The sequence below is a fragment of the Syngnathus scovelli genome, chromosome 17 (assembly GCF_024217435.2).
Source record: "Syngnathus scovelli strain Florida chromosome 17, RoL_Ssco_1.2, whole genome shotgun sequence".
In the NCBI taxonomy this organism is placed as follows: Eukaryota; Metazoa; Chordata; class Actinopteri; order Syngnathiformes; family Syngnathidae; genus Syngnathus; species Syngnathus scovelli.
The window spans coordinates 11,094,941-11,110,567 of NC_090863.1; the positions used below are offsets into that span (position 1 = coordinate 11,094,941).

The following is a 15,627-nucleotide window of genomic DNA, read 5'->3' on the forward strand; positions in this document are numbered from 1 at the left end:
GCAGGGGTAACAGTTTTTGCGCACACGCTTACACACACGCACGCACACACGCACACACGCACACACACTCAATGCCTGGGAGCAGTGAAATCAGTGACGTCATAATTTCTAATTTTGAAAACATTGAGCATGCACAATCAATTACGTTCTTTTGCTGATAGCTACATCTCAAGTTTTATATTGATTATTCATTACTTCCATCGTCTTACAATATCGGAACTTAAACGTAAAATCCAATAGAGTGAAAACTCGTGTGATAGCTTATGCCGGAGGTGTCGATCCCTCCGTCTATAAATAAATAGATAAATAGATATCTATCTATATGAAGACATCCATCCATCCATCCATAGTTCGGTTCATTGTTTTTATTTTTCAGGAAAACATGAAAACACGTGAAACCTATTAATAATGAACCTCATATCAATTCTAAAATTGGTGTCTTTATTTGCTTATTTCACTCTGGATTCAAAAAGAATGGAAGCTCTTACGGGAGTTCCGCAACGAGCTGTGCGAAGCCATTGTCTTTATGCAGGAAGGCAGCACCTGACAATGTACGTATGCTTCTTGTCTGACGCTTGCCTGGACGCACTAAACAAAGGCTCATGTCCAGACGATATTTATTTGCGCGTACATTCGTCATCCACAAATTTCAACTTGCAAAATTAACTTGACCTTGAATTAACTGGATGAAAATTGATGTGAGTTTGGAAGGAATATACTTATGCTATATACTTAGTAAATGTCATATGCAGTCAGACTGAAAAACGAAAGTAAAAAGCTCTTGTCTCAGTATGTGTTGTGAATGTATGATAATCATTTTTGACGGTCCAAAGTGAATGGGCATAAACGATTTTCTCTTTGGCGTCTCATTATCACGACAGGAAGACATCAAATCATCACATTTTGGAGCTTATACGTTATTTATTTATTTATTTATTTATTTATTTATTTATTTATTTATTTATTTATTCATTCATTCATTCATTCATTCATTCATAGTTATTTAGTTATTTTTATACAAGACTTTATTGTAGAGCAATAGTCACATCTTGCACCTCCACTTGTACTGTAAGTCATGGGATGAATTATATTACAATTCATTATATCTGACCCATTTTATGGTATAAAAAAATATAGGGTGTCTGTTTATACTTTATGTTATGTTAGATTTAATTTGCAACCAAAGAAAACAAATTGTAGTGTAAATAAATGATGAATTTTACATGCATTTTGTCTTTATCTCATAATCGTTTAAGTGATAACTTCAAGTGTAACATCAAGACTTTGCAGCTGTTTTGGCCCACATTTCTCTTTAGGTATTTATTTTTGCGTTAGTTACGCCAATTTTGAAAGTTGAATAATTATCAAATCAGAAAAAAAATGAAATGTGTCCTTTTTTGGCTTAAGGGTTTAAATTTATAAGGGACAACCCAGCTGTTGATAAGCCTGTAAATAAAAACTGCTTTGCAGTTTCTTCATTTGAATATTTCAATGATTAGTCACAATATTCAAGAACAAATGAACATCTAGGTACTGTAATGTTCTGTAAGGACAATCATTAAGTCTAAATACATTTATTTGTATCACATATAGTAAAAAATATCTTCAAATTTATGGTCACTTACATAGTATTGCATATAAGTAACACAAAACATCAAGCATTTTTTTGTATGTTGTTTTTATACCATTTCAGGATAGCATGATTGAATAACAATTTTTATGTATTTCCAATGCAAATGCGTATACTCATACTTGAAATCAATTGATGGAGTCCCATGAAAATACCCGAACATAATTTGAGGTCAAAATGAAGTTGACCTGTTGCTAATAGGCTATTTTGTGCTTTTTGCTAACAGAATGTACAGAGGAGTAAGATTTTCTCAGAGTACCTGTTTAAACGCTTCGACGTCATTCTGATCCAAAAGCGGCATATCATTTCCATCAATTAGACTTTGGTTGATGTGCAGCTCAGAAGATAAGAGGTGGGCTTTGTGATACTCTGAATGCTGCTGTCTCCTACATTGTGTGGGTGCCCAGATGTGAGATGAGTCAAGAGACAAAGCAGAGGTCAGCCAGTGCCATCGGCTTCCTGTCCGCTTTACAAAACCTCCCAGAGGGGGAGGTGGGAAGAGAGGGGCTCCGAGGTTAGGGGACACTTCCTATTCCACTCTGTGCGCTCTGTTTACACAGGGACAGGGGAATTAGTGCAAAGCCACACAATCATCACACACACGCTAACGCATCATATTAGGAAATGGAGATGGTTGAACTGTGACCTCTGTTCACAAAAAAAATTCATCACGACAACAGACTTTTTTGTGCTGTACATGTACTGTATTTGAGGGACATAAAGAGAAAAATCTCAGACTCAGAAAAGGCACTAAAAGTCACAGAAATAGATTGCTCCCATAGCTAAATAAACAAACGAAATAAATCATGAAATCAACCAAAATAAAACAGGTGATTTTTTTGTTGCCATGATAAATGAATAATTACGGTCAATCTAAATTTAGATTACGATTTTCTATATAATAAATATCTGCTGATGATCATTTATGACAAAGATAGGCATATTTGTATTCAATCTACATAGATTCTATGTAGATTAAATACAAATATGCCCTTAAAATAATCAAAGTTGTGTTGAAAATCCACCCACTTCCTTGGTAGCAAAATGTCAAATACTTCTTGATCTCTCTGGATGACGTTTACAAATGTTTTTGAGACGACTTTTATATTGGACGTCAGATAGTACATGTAGTCATTATGTCGTACGCAATCCTTGTGTATCTCATATAATAGAGAAACCAAGATCATGAAAAATCTCTTAGAAGATTTAATCACATTTCTAATTTGGTCATTATTGAAAACCATTATTTAAACTGCAATTAACTGTCTAAAATCTTCTGTGATAATAGAAGAAACAAATTTCATCCACAGTTATTTTGATCAGAGTGGAAATCATCAGCCTAACATTGTGTCTAATATTTTGCCCAGTAGCCACACGAAGTTAGCCCAATGTCGCTCTGTGTCATGCAGGGTAAATATTGCAATCAATTTGATTGGAGAGGAGTACCTACTGTTGTGTCCAGTGTGTTCCATTCTCCCCTCCACCCACCCCCCTTATATAAACCAAAACTAGATTTAACCCTTACCTGAAAACACTCATCTTCCTGTATCTGCTTTTCTAGCACCACTCGGTGCATGTGTTTCAGTCCGGAGCGTTGACAGCATGTTCAAAAGGCTGTGAGTAGGCTTGTTACTATCAGTTACTGCTTTAATCCCCCTGATCACCATGCCGTGGATTAACCTGGTGTGAAAGCAGCCCACAGGCCCGACTGATGGGCCTCCCTGGCTCCAGAAGAGCTTGGCAGCCTGGACTGGATGCTCAGTCCTGCATGAGTTCACCGCAGTCATGGGTGACAAAGGGAGGTTTTGCTCCACTGCTTTTTCAAATTTAAAAGCTCTCTCAAACTTTCTCCTCTGGAGAAGAAAGGGTGCGTCCCGGTGAGTGATTCCTGAAGCTGTGTGTTACGTTTAAAGTGACACACCATGACACCAAATGATGAAAACACCATCAAGTATTGTGTAATTGTTCATCACACTCTGTGTGTTTGCTGGCTTTAAGGGAAACCAAAAAAAAATTACATCAAGGTTGATTTAAATAAATAAATAAATAAATAAATAAACCTACCACACCCACAGTTTTCCATAAGTAAGGTAAAAAATGACCCCAATTAGAATAAATGGATTTTATTCTGTAAACTTGACAAATTATTTCATATTTTGGTTTATGATGCTTTATTTTTTATCAAAAATTATGTTCGGCCAGATGATTTTTTCTGTGTCCAACTGGTATTGTTAATCATGGGGAAAGCGTAGTCGATGTCACGTCACAGTTGATTAAAAATAAAAGGTTTTTGGAGTTAACCTTAGAAATTAAATAGAAAATTCTTGGAGTCATTTTTGACCCCAAGTATGGAAAAGTGTGGTACCAAATGGGTGTTCCAGCACGCTTTTCCTTGTTCAAAGTCGGAAAAGGCCAATTTACCACTTTCGTTGATTGCAGCATAATAAATTTGCAGGTCCTCAATCAGTCGAGGCTCCCTCTAGCGGTTATTTGTGTCTATGGGCTTCTTCTGCGTAATGCGCCAATGGCGCACATCACAGCGGCAGCGCGATACTTTCTTGGCTCCATCGTGCACTTTTGTCAATTTGTGGATAATGCCTGTCACCGTGACTACAAATGGCTTTGTAGACTGAAATATGTTCTTGAATTTCTGTATTGCAACTTTTTCAGATCTTTTGGCTTACTTCAGTTTGTCAGACAGGTTCTTTTTAAGTGATTCGTTGTAGTTGTTTTTTTCAATAAATGTACAAAACTTTGCAAAAAAAATGTTCATGGTGTAATTATGGGGTGTTGTGTGAATTTTAGAATTATGAGAAAAAAAATGTATTTAATTTAGGATTGGTAATAAGTGAAAAGTGTAATAAGTGAAAAACATGACCGTGTCCACCAGCACTTTTAATGTTCTCTTTCACCACGGATCAGACAATCATCCATGGACAATTATTCAAACAATTCCGGTTCAGGTTTGAAATGCCCTAATTAAAAGTGTGTTGCTTAGTCTCTTTTTAATCAGATGGTGCTGATTTAATCTTGCTGGAAGTAAGTACCACTCCCTGAAACACCCAGGGGAAGTTGATTGTCAGGCAATTTGTGACTTCTTTTGTTCTGTTTTTGGCTCTTGGAGGTCACTGTCTCTTTTTAAATTAAAACACTAGTATTAAAACGGCCTTTGTTCCATTTCATTTGCTATACTTCATTTTGTTATGCAAAATGGGCTCATATGCTCAAGACTTGGCTCAGTATTTGTTCCTCCTCCCTCTCCATCCAGAATGTAAGACTGCTTTGACTGCCAGTCAGATCTCCACGTCTATTTATCTTGGATTTTCATTCTAGTCACTGTTGCATTTGATGACATCTCATCGTTACAGAGGGTCATCAATAGTGCAACCCTTCGCTTAGTCATATGATTACAAGGTAATAACATATTTATGATGTAATTTTGTCATTTCTTCCTCAAGATGCAGTTATTGCAATTTCTTATGCATATTTACTGAAGCATATGAGCTGAGTTACCATAGTCACACATCTCTATCAATGCTCCAGAATAGCATCCAAAGGTGTCATTCATGCACCGTGTCTAATTGTGTTGGAGAGGTGACATGAAGATAGATTTTACATCCTAAAGTAAGACGCTAATGATAGGTGATGTGTCTAAAGGATAATGTCTCCATTTCACACCCACAAAGTCATCAGGTGATGTATGTCATTAATGTGGCTGAGAGAGCTTATCCAATTATTGCTCTCAATTGGCTGCAGCTCATTTTGACAGTCAAGGTTTTTAAAAACTGACCCATCTATAATTCACCGTGTAGTATGTCTCATTCCTAAACGCGCTGGTTTGATCATTGGCTTGAGACTAATGAATTAAGTAATTAACCAATGCATCAAATTGTCAATGAAATGACAAGATGCAAAATGGTCAGTTGGTTTGCAGCGCACATTTTATTTTGTGGAGGTATCACGTGATTCTGTGTTATTGTGTGAGTGGTTATTTCAAAGGCAAACTAAAACCAAGTTTCTTTCTTTTTTATTTTTTATTTTATTTTTTTTTAGAAGATGTTGTATGTGTCAACACTTGTCAAAACACAGTACAGTAGAACCCCGGAAGTCAACCGCCTCGGAACTCACCACATTAAGTAAAATTGGTGAGCCGTGATTGAGTGTGACCTGTGACCTGGCGACTGTGATGTCATTTTCAGTCGACAGCAAGTAAAAAAAAAATGGCCGCTCCGTGAGATGGACGAAAAGGTAAACACAAATACTCAAACATGCATGCACAGATAGATTTCTAATTCAGGTTTCATTTTCTGGATTCCCTGGTAGGTTTTATGCATGTCATGTGAATAACAGATATTAATGTTGCGTATGTGTAGGCTATGCAATAACAATTCTTAACTATAGCGCTACCGCCATCAATTATTTGCTAATTGACGAGTCTCTTAAATTAGTAGACTAATTAGATCATATGTAAATCGCATCATATTGCACCAGCAAGCAGCTGCTCTTACATAACCATCATTAGCTTACAGCAGGGGTGGGCAATTAATTTTGCAAAGGGGCGACATGAGAAGAACGTTTGCTGTAGACTACACGCGAAGTACGGTCACCAACAAGAAGTAGTACTGGGCAGGCTAACGAGTTAGCGGATAGATGCTAATTCGCGATCGTGCTAACACGCGAAAACGGACTTCTAAAGGAATGTAAACGAACATTTGGAGCAATAATACATAGTTCTAAATGTTAGACATGTTTCCTCAATCTAGAAGTTTTATTTTGAATTTTAAATATTTTATTCATTTAGAAAAAAAAAATCCGCGATGTAGTGAAACGCGAAGTAGCGAGGGATCACTGTACTGTACATGTTTTTCAAGCCTGATGACAACAACTCGTTTGCTAAATGAAGTTATTGTCATGAAGATGTCATGAGGTCAAGTCGAATGAAGTCTTCCGTTCAGAACAAAAACGGATGGAAGGAACCTTCAAAATGAATGTCAATGTTCTCCTCATCATCGCCTCACCTCAGTGGGGCGGAAAGGGTTACCGCAAAATAAGAGAAAACACTAACCCGAACAGTATAGGGGTGTCAGAGGTTTATAAGAAAAACACGCATGATCTTGAAGTTCACTCAATGTTTTTTTTTTCTGCGCAAGGTGTCTCCGTGGCTTGATTAGAATTCTTTTTTGGACTGAATTCATGTTCGGATAATTGAAAAAGCATGTAGACTTTGGCCCTTTTTTTTTTACACACCCTCTTCATTTGCGAATGGTCTAGTCCATGACGCGCTCACCGATTTGGCGCTAGAGAAGCCCGGGTCTCCTGCTCTAAGCACACAGCAGGCGCAGTAATGTGCAGTTTTTAAACCTTCAGCTTTAGGATCGCATAAATGTTTCATCATATGAATTTAATGGACAATCATGTCTGAAGAGGAAAGTAAGGTTGTTGATGAACTTTTTAAAGATGTCAAATTCTATGTGGTTGGGGACATTGACCCAAAGGTGAGACTGATGTTAGCTCCTCTTAGCTAGTATGATAGCATTTTAACTTGTTAGCACTATTGAATCTCAATGGGTTTTGTTGCACAAGCTAACTAGCTGGCTAACAGGCTGTCTTGCTACGCTCGAAATAGCGCGTTTGATCTAGCGATCATTTGATCAATGGCGACATTAGTATTCTTTCTTTCTTAGGATCTCCCGTGAAGTTGTGTGCTTGCTAATAAATGATCGCACAGAAGAACTTTGCCCCTAGCGACGTTTTGTACACTCAAATCTCAAGTGTACTGACTCTTAGGTTCTCAGCTGCATGTAGCTCCGTTTTATAAATCTGTTGACTCGTGGCGTAACAATATAAAGTTATGTTGTCATGCATATTGAATGACTAAAGTTGATCTGAGCTACGTTTATGTACCAAAGTGAATAACTTTGACAGTGTTCATTTGCGTCAACCTGTCAACATTTTACTCCATCTGCGGTGTTTCACTTCCTGCCAAATAGTGCACCCTCGTCTCGCTTCATGTAATAATTGTTTATTTTTCCTCAAATCGTTTCTAAAATGTAATCTAGCGTTAGACAAATGAAGTTTTGGTGGGAACTAGGAGGACATAAGGACGTCATGTGGGCGTGACACGATGCTGAAATTATGAATGGAATATGATGTTACACGCTAATTGTCATTTGACTAGGTGAACTCTTTATGGCCATATTTTAGGTGGTGCAGCTGTTAAAAGACGGAAAAGGCAAAGAGGTCTCCTACAATGCTCTGGCCACTCATATTATTGCAGAGGATGGGGACAACCCAGAGGTGGGGGAATCTCGTGAGGTTTTTGATCTGCCTGTGGTAAAGGTAAGAAGTCAATCCAATCTCGTGTTTAGTGAACATCCAAATTGACAATTGTAAACACTTTGTTTTGGTCAGTCGGGAAAAACAAAAATAACTTCAGTCTGCTGCAGACAAAGTCTAGTTACAGGCACAGTGGGTATTTTAATTGTATGATTAATTCATGATGATCAGTCCTGTTTTCCAGCCATCCTGGGTGATCCTCTCCGTTCGATGTGGAGACCTTTTACCGTATCCTTCCGAAATGTCGAATGTATGCATTATGTGTATTCCCTGATATGATTGAAGAAAAATGTTCTAATAATTCCATGATAGAGTTGACTATGTTTTCTTAACCAATAACCCACACAGTGTCACAGGGTTCTCTCCAGAATCGGGTCAAATATTTTTTGGAGTGACAGCCTGTCTTCCTCGTGTGAGTAAATGCATATTATACTCATTTCTGAAATATGATGCAACCTTGTGGGGCTAAACATAGCAGAGATTTTGATAAGATTGGTCAAATATTCATGTATGGACACATTATTCTTAATAATGGAAATCAATAATTTCTACATTAAAAGTCATAACTTCTTCCATTTTTTTTATTGTTATTATGACTCTTTTTTTTTTTCTCCACAGCTTCCAGACGACCTCAATGCATTGTGGGCATATATAACTTTTTATGGCGGAGAATGTCAGCTTAACCTGAACAAAAAAGTAACTCATTTGGTGGTGAATGAACCAAAGGGGGTAATTGGAAGATTTGTTTCTGAATTTCATATTTTCTAAAAGAGAACTGATTTTACCATTGCAAATACAGGTATTTATTCTTGCCGAATTCAGTTATGTGTTTTTGTTTTCACTTCAGGCCAAGTTTGAGTGTGCCCTTAAACATCCTGGAATTAAGATTGTCACTCCAGACTGGATAACAGATTCAGTAAAAGGTAAAGTTCAGGTCTCTCTGCGACTGAGGATTTTCTTTTTCTATCTGAATAATTTAATCAAGAATTGTAATCACAACTTTCAAAAGAGTAACAGTTCATCTTCAGTGATTATTCCAAGTCAGGCAACAATTCTGTGTGCACTCAAGTCTCCCTGTACGTCTCCATTGCTACACATCGTCAAAGTCCACTAAGCATGTAATTGTGAGATACATGACACACAAGTCCCTCAATTGGGCAACGTTACCTTGCCAAAAGTTCCATTATGAATGTTAAAACTTCCCAACTTTCCACTACAGCTAAGAACCGGAATGATGAATCGCTCTATCACCCTCGACTTACTTATGTGGAGCCAGAGGAAGCGGATGAGAGTGAGCCAGAGTCATATGACCAGCGCTCCCATTCAGATGGAAGCTACAGTCCGCGACGCTCCCGGATGTCCAGTGGTGGCTCATCAGCAGAGTCAAGTCCTCGCAGACGACCTGGCCCCAAAAAACTGAACTCCATCTCCCCGTCGTCCCCACGGAAAACCGAACGCCGCAGCGAGCGCATGTTTGACGACTCTGATGACGACTCGTCCACAGAAAAGGAGGGCACTAACCTCAACTGGACACCAGCTGAGGTTGTGACACCAACCCCTCCATTTGCATCAGGCACGGCCAGGCGGCGAAGTGGGCCACCTGGCAACAAGGATCCCGTATCCTCAACAGGCAGTGGGTTGATCAACCTGTGTGCCACTGTTCCTCCAGTCCCTGGTGCCGGACCCATATCAACAGAGGTCCGCACTGCTGCTGCCATCAGTCAAAATGCACAACAAGGTCAGTAGATACAAAAATGCAAGGCTTTGTTGACATAGTAGAGGTATAGTAAAATGTTATGCAATGTATCATTTTATCATTATCATTTGTCATCATCTCCACCCCTTCAATATCGTGATTGCAATTTTAGATGCGATTTTTCCCAAAGCCACTTTACTGTTTATTTTTTTATACAAGCAATAAATTCATCTGTAATATTAGATTTAATTAGTATATTTTATACATGTTTGCATACATTTTATGTTGTCATGATCAGTTCAATTACTTAACTTGTGAAATATTTTTTATTGATTTATTTTTTTGGGTGTATCAGTTCCAGACAACATGCCCGGTTGGAGCCCAGCCGCTAGAACACTTCGCAACATTACCAACAATTCTGACATGCAACCAACTATTCGACCCACCAATGTAGCACATGTAAGACATTCTAAAAGTGGATGTTTTTTTTTTCTTCTCTTTATAATTGTTCATATATTACTGTTGTGGGACAAATTCGATGTATTTAAGATGCTTTATTTCTTTCACAGATTATCCAGAATCTGACAGCCAATCAGGGAAAGCCAATAGAGCAACAAACCAATCAAAGCCATGCTCAGACTCCAAACAGTAACAACCCCCTTCTGTTCAATCAGTCCAAAATGGCTGGGCAACAACTCACTGCGCAGCAACAGCAGCAGCAGCAGCAGTTAATGCAACAGTCACATCAGGCAGTTCAACAACACCATCAACAGTTACCCCAACAAGCGCAACACCCAATGATGCAGCTCCAACAGCAGCAGCAGCAACAACAACAGCAGCAGCAGCAACAGCAGCAGCAGCATCAAATGATGCAGCTACATCACCAACAGCAACAGTCACAAGTTGTACAACAGCAGGGGTTCCCTCAGTTGTCCCAACAGCATCAGTTCCTCCAGCAGCAGCAACAGCAGCAGCAGCAACAACAAATGCACCAACAGCAGATGTTTTCCCAGCAGCAGCAGCAGCAACACACCTTCTCTCAGCAGCAGCTGCGCCCTCAGCAGCTCTTACGCCCTGGTCTACAGCAGCTGCAACAGCAGCAAGCTCTGCAACAACAGCTCCAGCAATTCCAACAGCAGCAACGCATGCAGATCTTACAACAACAGCAACAACAAAATCAACAACAATTACACCAACAGCATCTACAGCAGCAACAGCAACAACACTTCTTGCAACAGCAGCAGCAAATCCAGCAGCTGCAGCAACAGCAGCTGCAGAATCATCATCAGCAGGCCATACAGCATCAGAACCAACAGGCCATGCAGCAGCAGCAACAGCAGCTTCAGCAGCAGCAGCAACAAACTCTTCAGCCGCAGCCACAGCAGCCTGCTCATATCTCTCTTTTCGGACATGAGCCAGGACAAGAAAGTGAGTAGGAAATTGGCTTTTTCGATTTCCATTGACCTCTGAGCAAATTTAACGTAAGCTCCAAGCCATTCATTTGAAATAAGCATTATAACTTCAAACTAAACATTGACCACGTGACTTTTTCAACATACAAAAATAGTATGATTCTCAAAATCAACCAAGCTCATCCTCCTTGCGTAAATGTATTTATGAACTGTCCCCCCCCCCCCCCAATGTCACAGTTCCACAGGACGGCTTTTTGCTGGGATGTGTGTTTGCCATTGCTGACTATCCAGAACAGATAGCAGACAAACAGCTGCTGGCCACATGGAAACGGGTAAGATAATTAGGTTTCACCAACACGCGGTACATGGTTGTTAATAACTCATTCACTAACTCATTTTAGAGCAATCGGGACCAATTTTTATATGAACACCAAACTACCAAATAAAAAGAGACTCTCTTTTCACCAGGAAGAATTTTGCCTCTTTCCATTCTTTTATAGTTAGTGTTAGGAAAAAAAAAAGGTAGTTTGCACTTTGCACAAATATTTCTCCCAGTGCATTCACAAACTTTGCTGATCTCATATTTAAAATGGAGCATCGGCATCATCACAATGGTCTTAAAAGAACATTTTCTGCCCTTCCCTCCACTCGCAGGTGATCCAGTTCTATGGTGGTGTTGTTGACCCCTCCCTGACCAGTCAATGTACTCACCTGCTTTGTGAGAGTCAGGTCAGCAACATGTATGTCCAGGTAAGGATGCTTGTTTCTGTGTCTAGATGGTGTCTCGAGTACAGCAGCATCAAACTGGCTTTTCAAAGCAAAGAGCTTGTCAGCAAATGTTTTTTTGCTAACACATACCAACCAACAAGATGTGATACGTATGTTAAAGATCAAACATGCTTACGCAGCAGCATGTCAAGCTAGTCTCTTTTTTGACATCCTTGGCATTGGGTTGATTGTCTCTGACCTACCAGGCCCTCAGAGAGGGAAAACGCTGTGTGACAGCCCACTGGTTAGACACGGTCCTCAAACGGAAGAGGATGGTGCCTCCTCATCGGACGCTGCACCTGCCATTTGCCTTCCCTCCTGGAGCCAAGCCTTGCTCTCAACATGTACGTCCTACTAACATACTTTCGATTTCGAATATCTCGATGATATTGCATGCTTCTTATTCTAATCAGCCTTTCCTCCTCTTAGATTATATCTGTGACTGGTTTTGTGGATGCTGACAGAGATGACTTGAAGCTGATGTCGTACTTGGCCGGTGCCAGATATACCGGGTACCTGTGTCGGAGCAACACCGTCCTTATCTGCAAAGAGTAAGGAGGGACTTGCATTGTCGTGTTTTTTTTTTTTGTTTTTTGTTGTCACTACCACAATTAATTTGTCTGTGCTGTGGGTTTCTCTTTAGACCCACTGGGCTCAAGTATGAGAAGGCCAAAGAGTGGAAGATTCCATGCGTAAACGCTCAGTGGATGTGCGATATTCTTCTGGGCAACTTTGAAGCATTAAGACAAATTCAGCACAGCAGATACTCAATTTATACGCATCCTGAGCCGCTGGTGCCAAACCTCCAGTTGGTCCAGAACTTGCTTGGTATGTACTGTTTTGAGCAGCCTGTTTACTGTCATTTAAACATAATTTAAGATGTTTTGATTTCCAATTTTATATAGCTCCTTGGAGAACACCCGTCAAAGTATCTCAAGAAGCTTTAGCAGTGAGTTTGTTGCCACTTTTATTGGTTTTCTATTAGTGCTTGGAATGATACATTTCTTCAAATTGTTGACATTGCAGTCCGATTAAAGACTTGAGGTACAGTTTTGTTGACTTTGCTTGACTTCCTTGTTCTCTTTATGAACTTTGTTTAGAACCTGCTGCTCATCCAGAAACAGAAGCTGGCTGACTCCACAAACCAGCCAGCCAACAAAAAGGCCAGGTTAGTCCCGCAGATCTCACTTTTGCCTTTTTGCTTTGTGTACTTCCTTTTAGCCAGTGCTTATTTTGTGTGTGGTTCACACAGACTGGAGGAGATCCAGTCCCCCAGTAAGAAGCTTCCACCAGAGTCCACTCCAAGAGTTGTTTTCACAGGGTTCGACCCCACTGAAGTTCAGCAATACACAAAGGTGAAACCATCACAAGAGTCCAGCACAATTTTCTTTCCCCAATTGGAGATTAAATTAATACTAGATAGGTTGTTTTAAAACCACAAAAGCATTGTTCTGAGACTGTATGTAAACATCTAACTTAAGCTCCCTCCCTCCCTCCCTCCCTCCCTCCCTTAGAGGCTGCATGCTTTAGGTGGTGAAGTAGCAGAGGGCAGTCTGAAGGCGACTCACCTGGTGGCAAGTAAAGTGATGCGCACCATCAAATTTCTCGCCGCAATGTCTGTGGTGAAACATATCGTCACCCCAGAGTGGCTTGAAGAGAGCTGGAGGAGCCAGAAGTTTGTTGGTATGTTTTCTATTGATATGAGCAATCTACTCTTGAGTGCAACCCTTTCAAACTTGGAGTTAATGATGTGAGGGCTAGCTATAGCCTTGTTAAGTTCACTTATCAGTGTAGTTCAAGCTAATGTGGATGACAGCGCTGTACTTGTGTCTGTGTTCCAGATGAACAGAACTACATTCTGCGGGATACCGAAACCGAGGTCTTGTTTGGTTTCACTCTGGAAGAATCACTCAAGAAAGCTCACAGTGCACCACTCTTCAAGGTGATATGGACAAAAGTTCAGGGACAGTTACAATACAGGGGAGGGGGTCCTTGGTTTACAACAGTCCTGACAAACATATGACAAAAACAATGACTTCTGTACTTATTGTTGTTAAGCCGAAACACACCACATGATATTCGTACCTACAATAATGATTGTTAGATATTACGGAAATGAAATTCAATGGTGTGCGTACTTCCTCTGATTGATTACTAGATTTTTTTAGACAGTAAGGTGCACTTAAAATCCTTCAATTTTCTCAAATAGGACAACTTGGATGTCGATTCAAGGTTGATCAAAATCTGACTCAATTTTCTGTACTGTTTTTTTTTTTTTTTTAATGTGCTCCTCATGGAAATTTCCCAAAATAGACCTGTTCATTGGGATTGTGCCTTATAGTCTAAAAAAAATCACATTGTAAAGGACCCATTTAACTCCCCACCTCTTCTTTACTCGATGCTTTTCTGTCTTTGTACCTTTTCTTTCCGGAATGTAGGGAAAGTATTTTTATCTAACCCCTGGAATCAGCCCCAGCCTCAGCAGCATGAAGTTGATTGTAGAAAGTGCTGGAGGGAGAGTGGTCGCCAAACAACCTTCTTACAGGAAGATTATGGAGCATAAACAGAACAAGGTGAGTTTGGTGCTTGACCTGATAAAGGATGATGACAGGGACAAAAAATAATATATACTGTGAGGACTATAAAATGCATTTTGTTTTGCTGCAGAATCTCCCAGAAATCATCTTGATTTCGTGTGACAATGATCTACACTTGTGTAGAGAGTACTTCGTCAAAAACATTGGTAAAGTCTGCACACACAAACGCACACTGTGTGTGAGGAGCATCTGAAAGTGTGTGTTGATTCTGTGACGTGTTTCTGTTCAGATGTCCACAACGCTGAGTTCATTCTGACCGGAGTTCTCACCCAGAAACTTAACTATGATTCATATCCTTTTACAGTTCATCCATCTCTATGATTTTGAATTAGGGCAGTTTGATTAAGGTTTTAGTATTGATGATTATTCCATGAAAAAAACAACAATATAGATCAGTCATTTCTATAGCATGCACGCCCAAGCACAGAACAATATTTTAGTATATCATTTTAAAAAGTTACAAAAGTTGAGCAGAGACAAACGGACTTCGCAAATGCTATCTCGTACAAACTGAAATGCGATTAGTGAATTAATATCGCAAAATATGATTCCTTGACATTCACACGTATAAGTTCACTTGATGAAACAATGAAGACAATGAAGAGGAGCAATCTGTTAAACCACACTGACTTTTCTATGTTTTTACTTTTGTGCATAGATAATCCAGTGTTTTTTGTAGTTTTTGGTATATGTTTCGGAATAAATAAATAGATGTTATTTTTGTCAGATTAATGTTCAAATTTTGGACTGTTTTAAATCTTGTTCTCACTGTTCAATGTGTACAGGCTTAATCGGTAATACAATGCTTTTTTTGGAGTAAAATTGATAATTATTTGTGAAGTTGTTTTCCTTTTTCACTTCCAACGTGTGCAGTGATGATGGTTGTCAATTTGTGAGCACTGTCTTCAGATATTTATCCTTCAAATATACTAATATTTTAAGATAAAAAGGCCGACTTTTTAGAACAAAAGCTCGCTCTCCTCATTTAAATCGGTCTCGAAAGCTTTCTTGAAGGTATCCCTTCAAGGTTTGAGCCCATAATTCCTGATAGATTTGATTTAATTAATTGTTAATAATGGTTTGGGGTAGTTACTGGTGAAGTTCTAATTGCAGACTGTCAAACAGATAGCCTGAGGCCTTGTGTAGGCGGGGAGGCTGCTTAGGAGTGAGGCACTTCATGTCGCTTGC

General features: G+C 39.4%; 1 protein-coding gene across 2 annotated transcripts; it reads left to right on the forward strand.

Annotated features, from left to right (window-relative positions):
* The first annotated feature begins 5,822 nt into the window (after positions 1-5,822).
* paxip1 (PAX interacting (with transcription-activation domain) protein 1) lies at positions 5,823-15,279 on the forward strand. Of its 2 annotated transcripts, none has more exons than XM_049747236.2 (23): positions 5,823-5,878; positions 7,835-7,969; positions 8,151-8,194; positions 8,315-8,378; positions 8,585-8,695; positions 8,814-8,889; positions 9,186-9,704; positions 10,018-10,121; positions 10,232-11,090; positions 11,312-11,406; positions 11,729-11,824; positions 12,049-12,186; positions 12,272-12,393; positions 12,486-12,670; positions 12,748-12,791; positions 12,943-13,010; positions 13,095-13,197; positions 13,357-13,525; positions 13,684-13,784; positions 14,281-14,415; positions 14,510-14,585; positions 14,669-14,728; positions 15,004-15,279. In XM_049747236.2, exons 1-23 carry the CDS (start codon positions 5,867-5,869, stop codon positions 15,018-15,020), a joined length of 3,333 nt encoding a protein of 1,110 aa, XP_049603193.1. In that variant the 5' UTR covers positions 5,823-5,866; the 3' UTR covers positions 15,021-15,279. The 2 variants fall into 2 exon arrangements, with proteins under 2 accessions (XP_049603193.1, XP_049603192.1); XM_049747235.2 differs by lacking the exon at positions 5,823-5,878 and adding an exon at positions 6,909-7,125.
* Positions 15,280-15,627: the final 348 nt, after the last annotated feature.

Excerpts from the sequence above, each read along its gene's own strand:
- paxip1 (XM_049747235.2), top strand. The coding sequence starts at position 7,045 with ATGTCTGAAGAGGAAAGTAAGGTTGTTGATGAACTTTTTAAAGATGTC. Across the intron at positions 7,126-7,834 it reads TTGGGGACATTGACCCAAAG|GTGGTGCAGCTGTTAAAAGA; the intron begins GTGAGACTGATG and ends GCCATATTTTAG. Across the intron at positions 7,970-8,150 it reads TTGATCTGCCTGTGGTAAAG|CCATCCTGGGTGATCCTCTC; the intron begins GTAAGAAGTCAA and ends CCTGTTTTCCAG.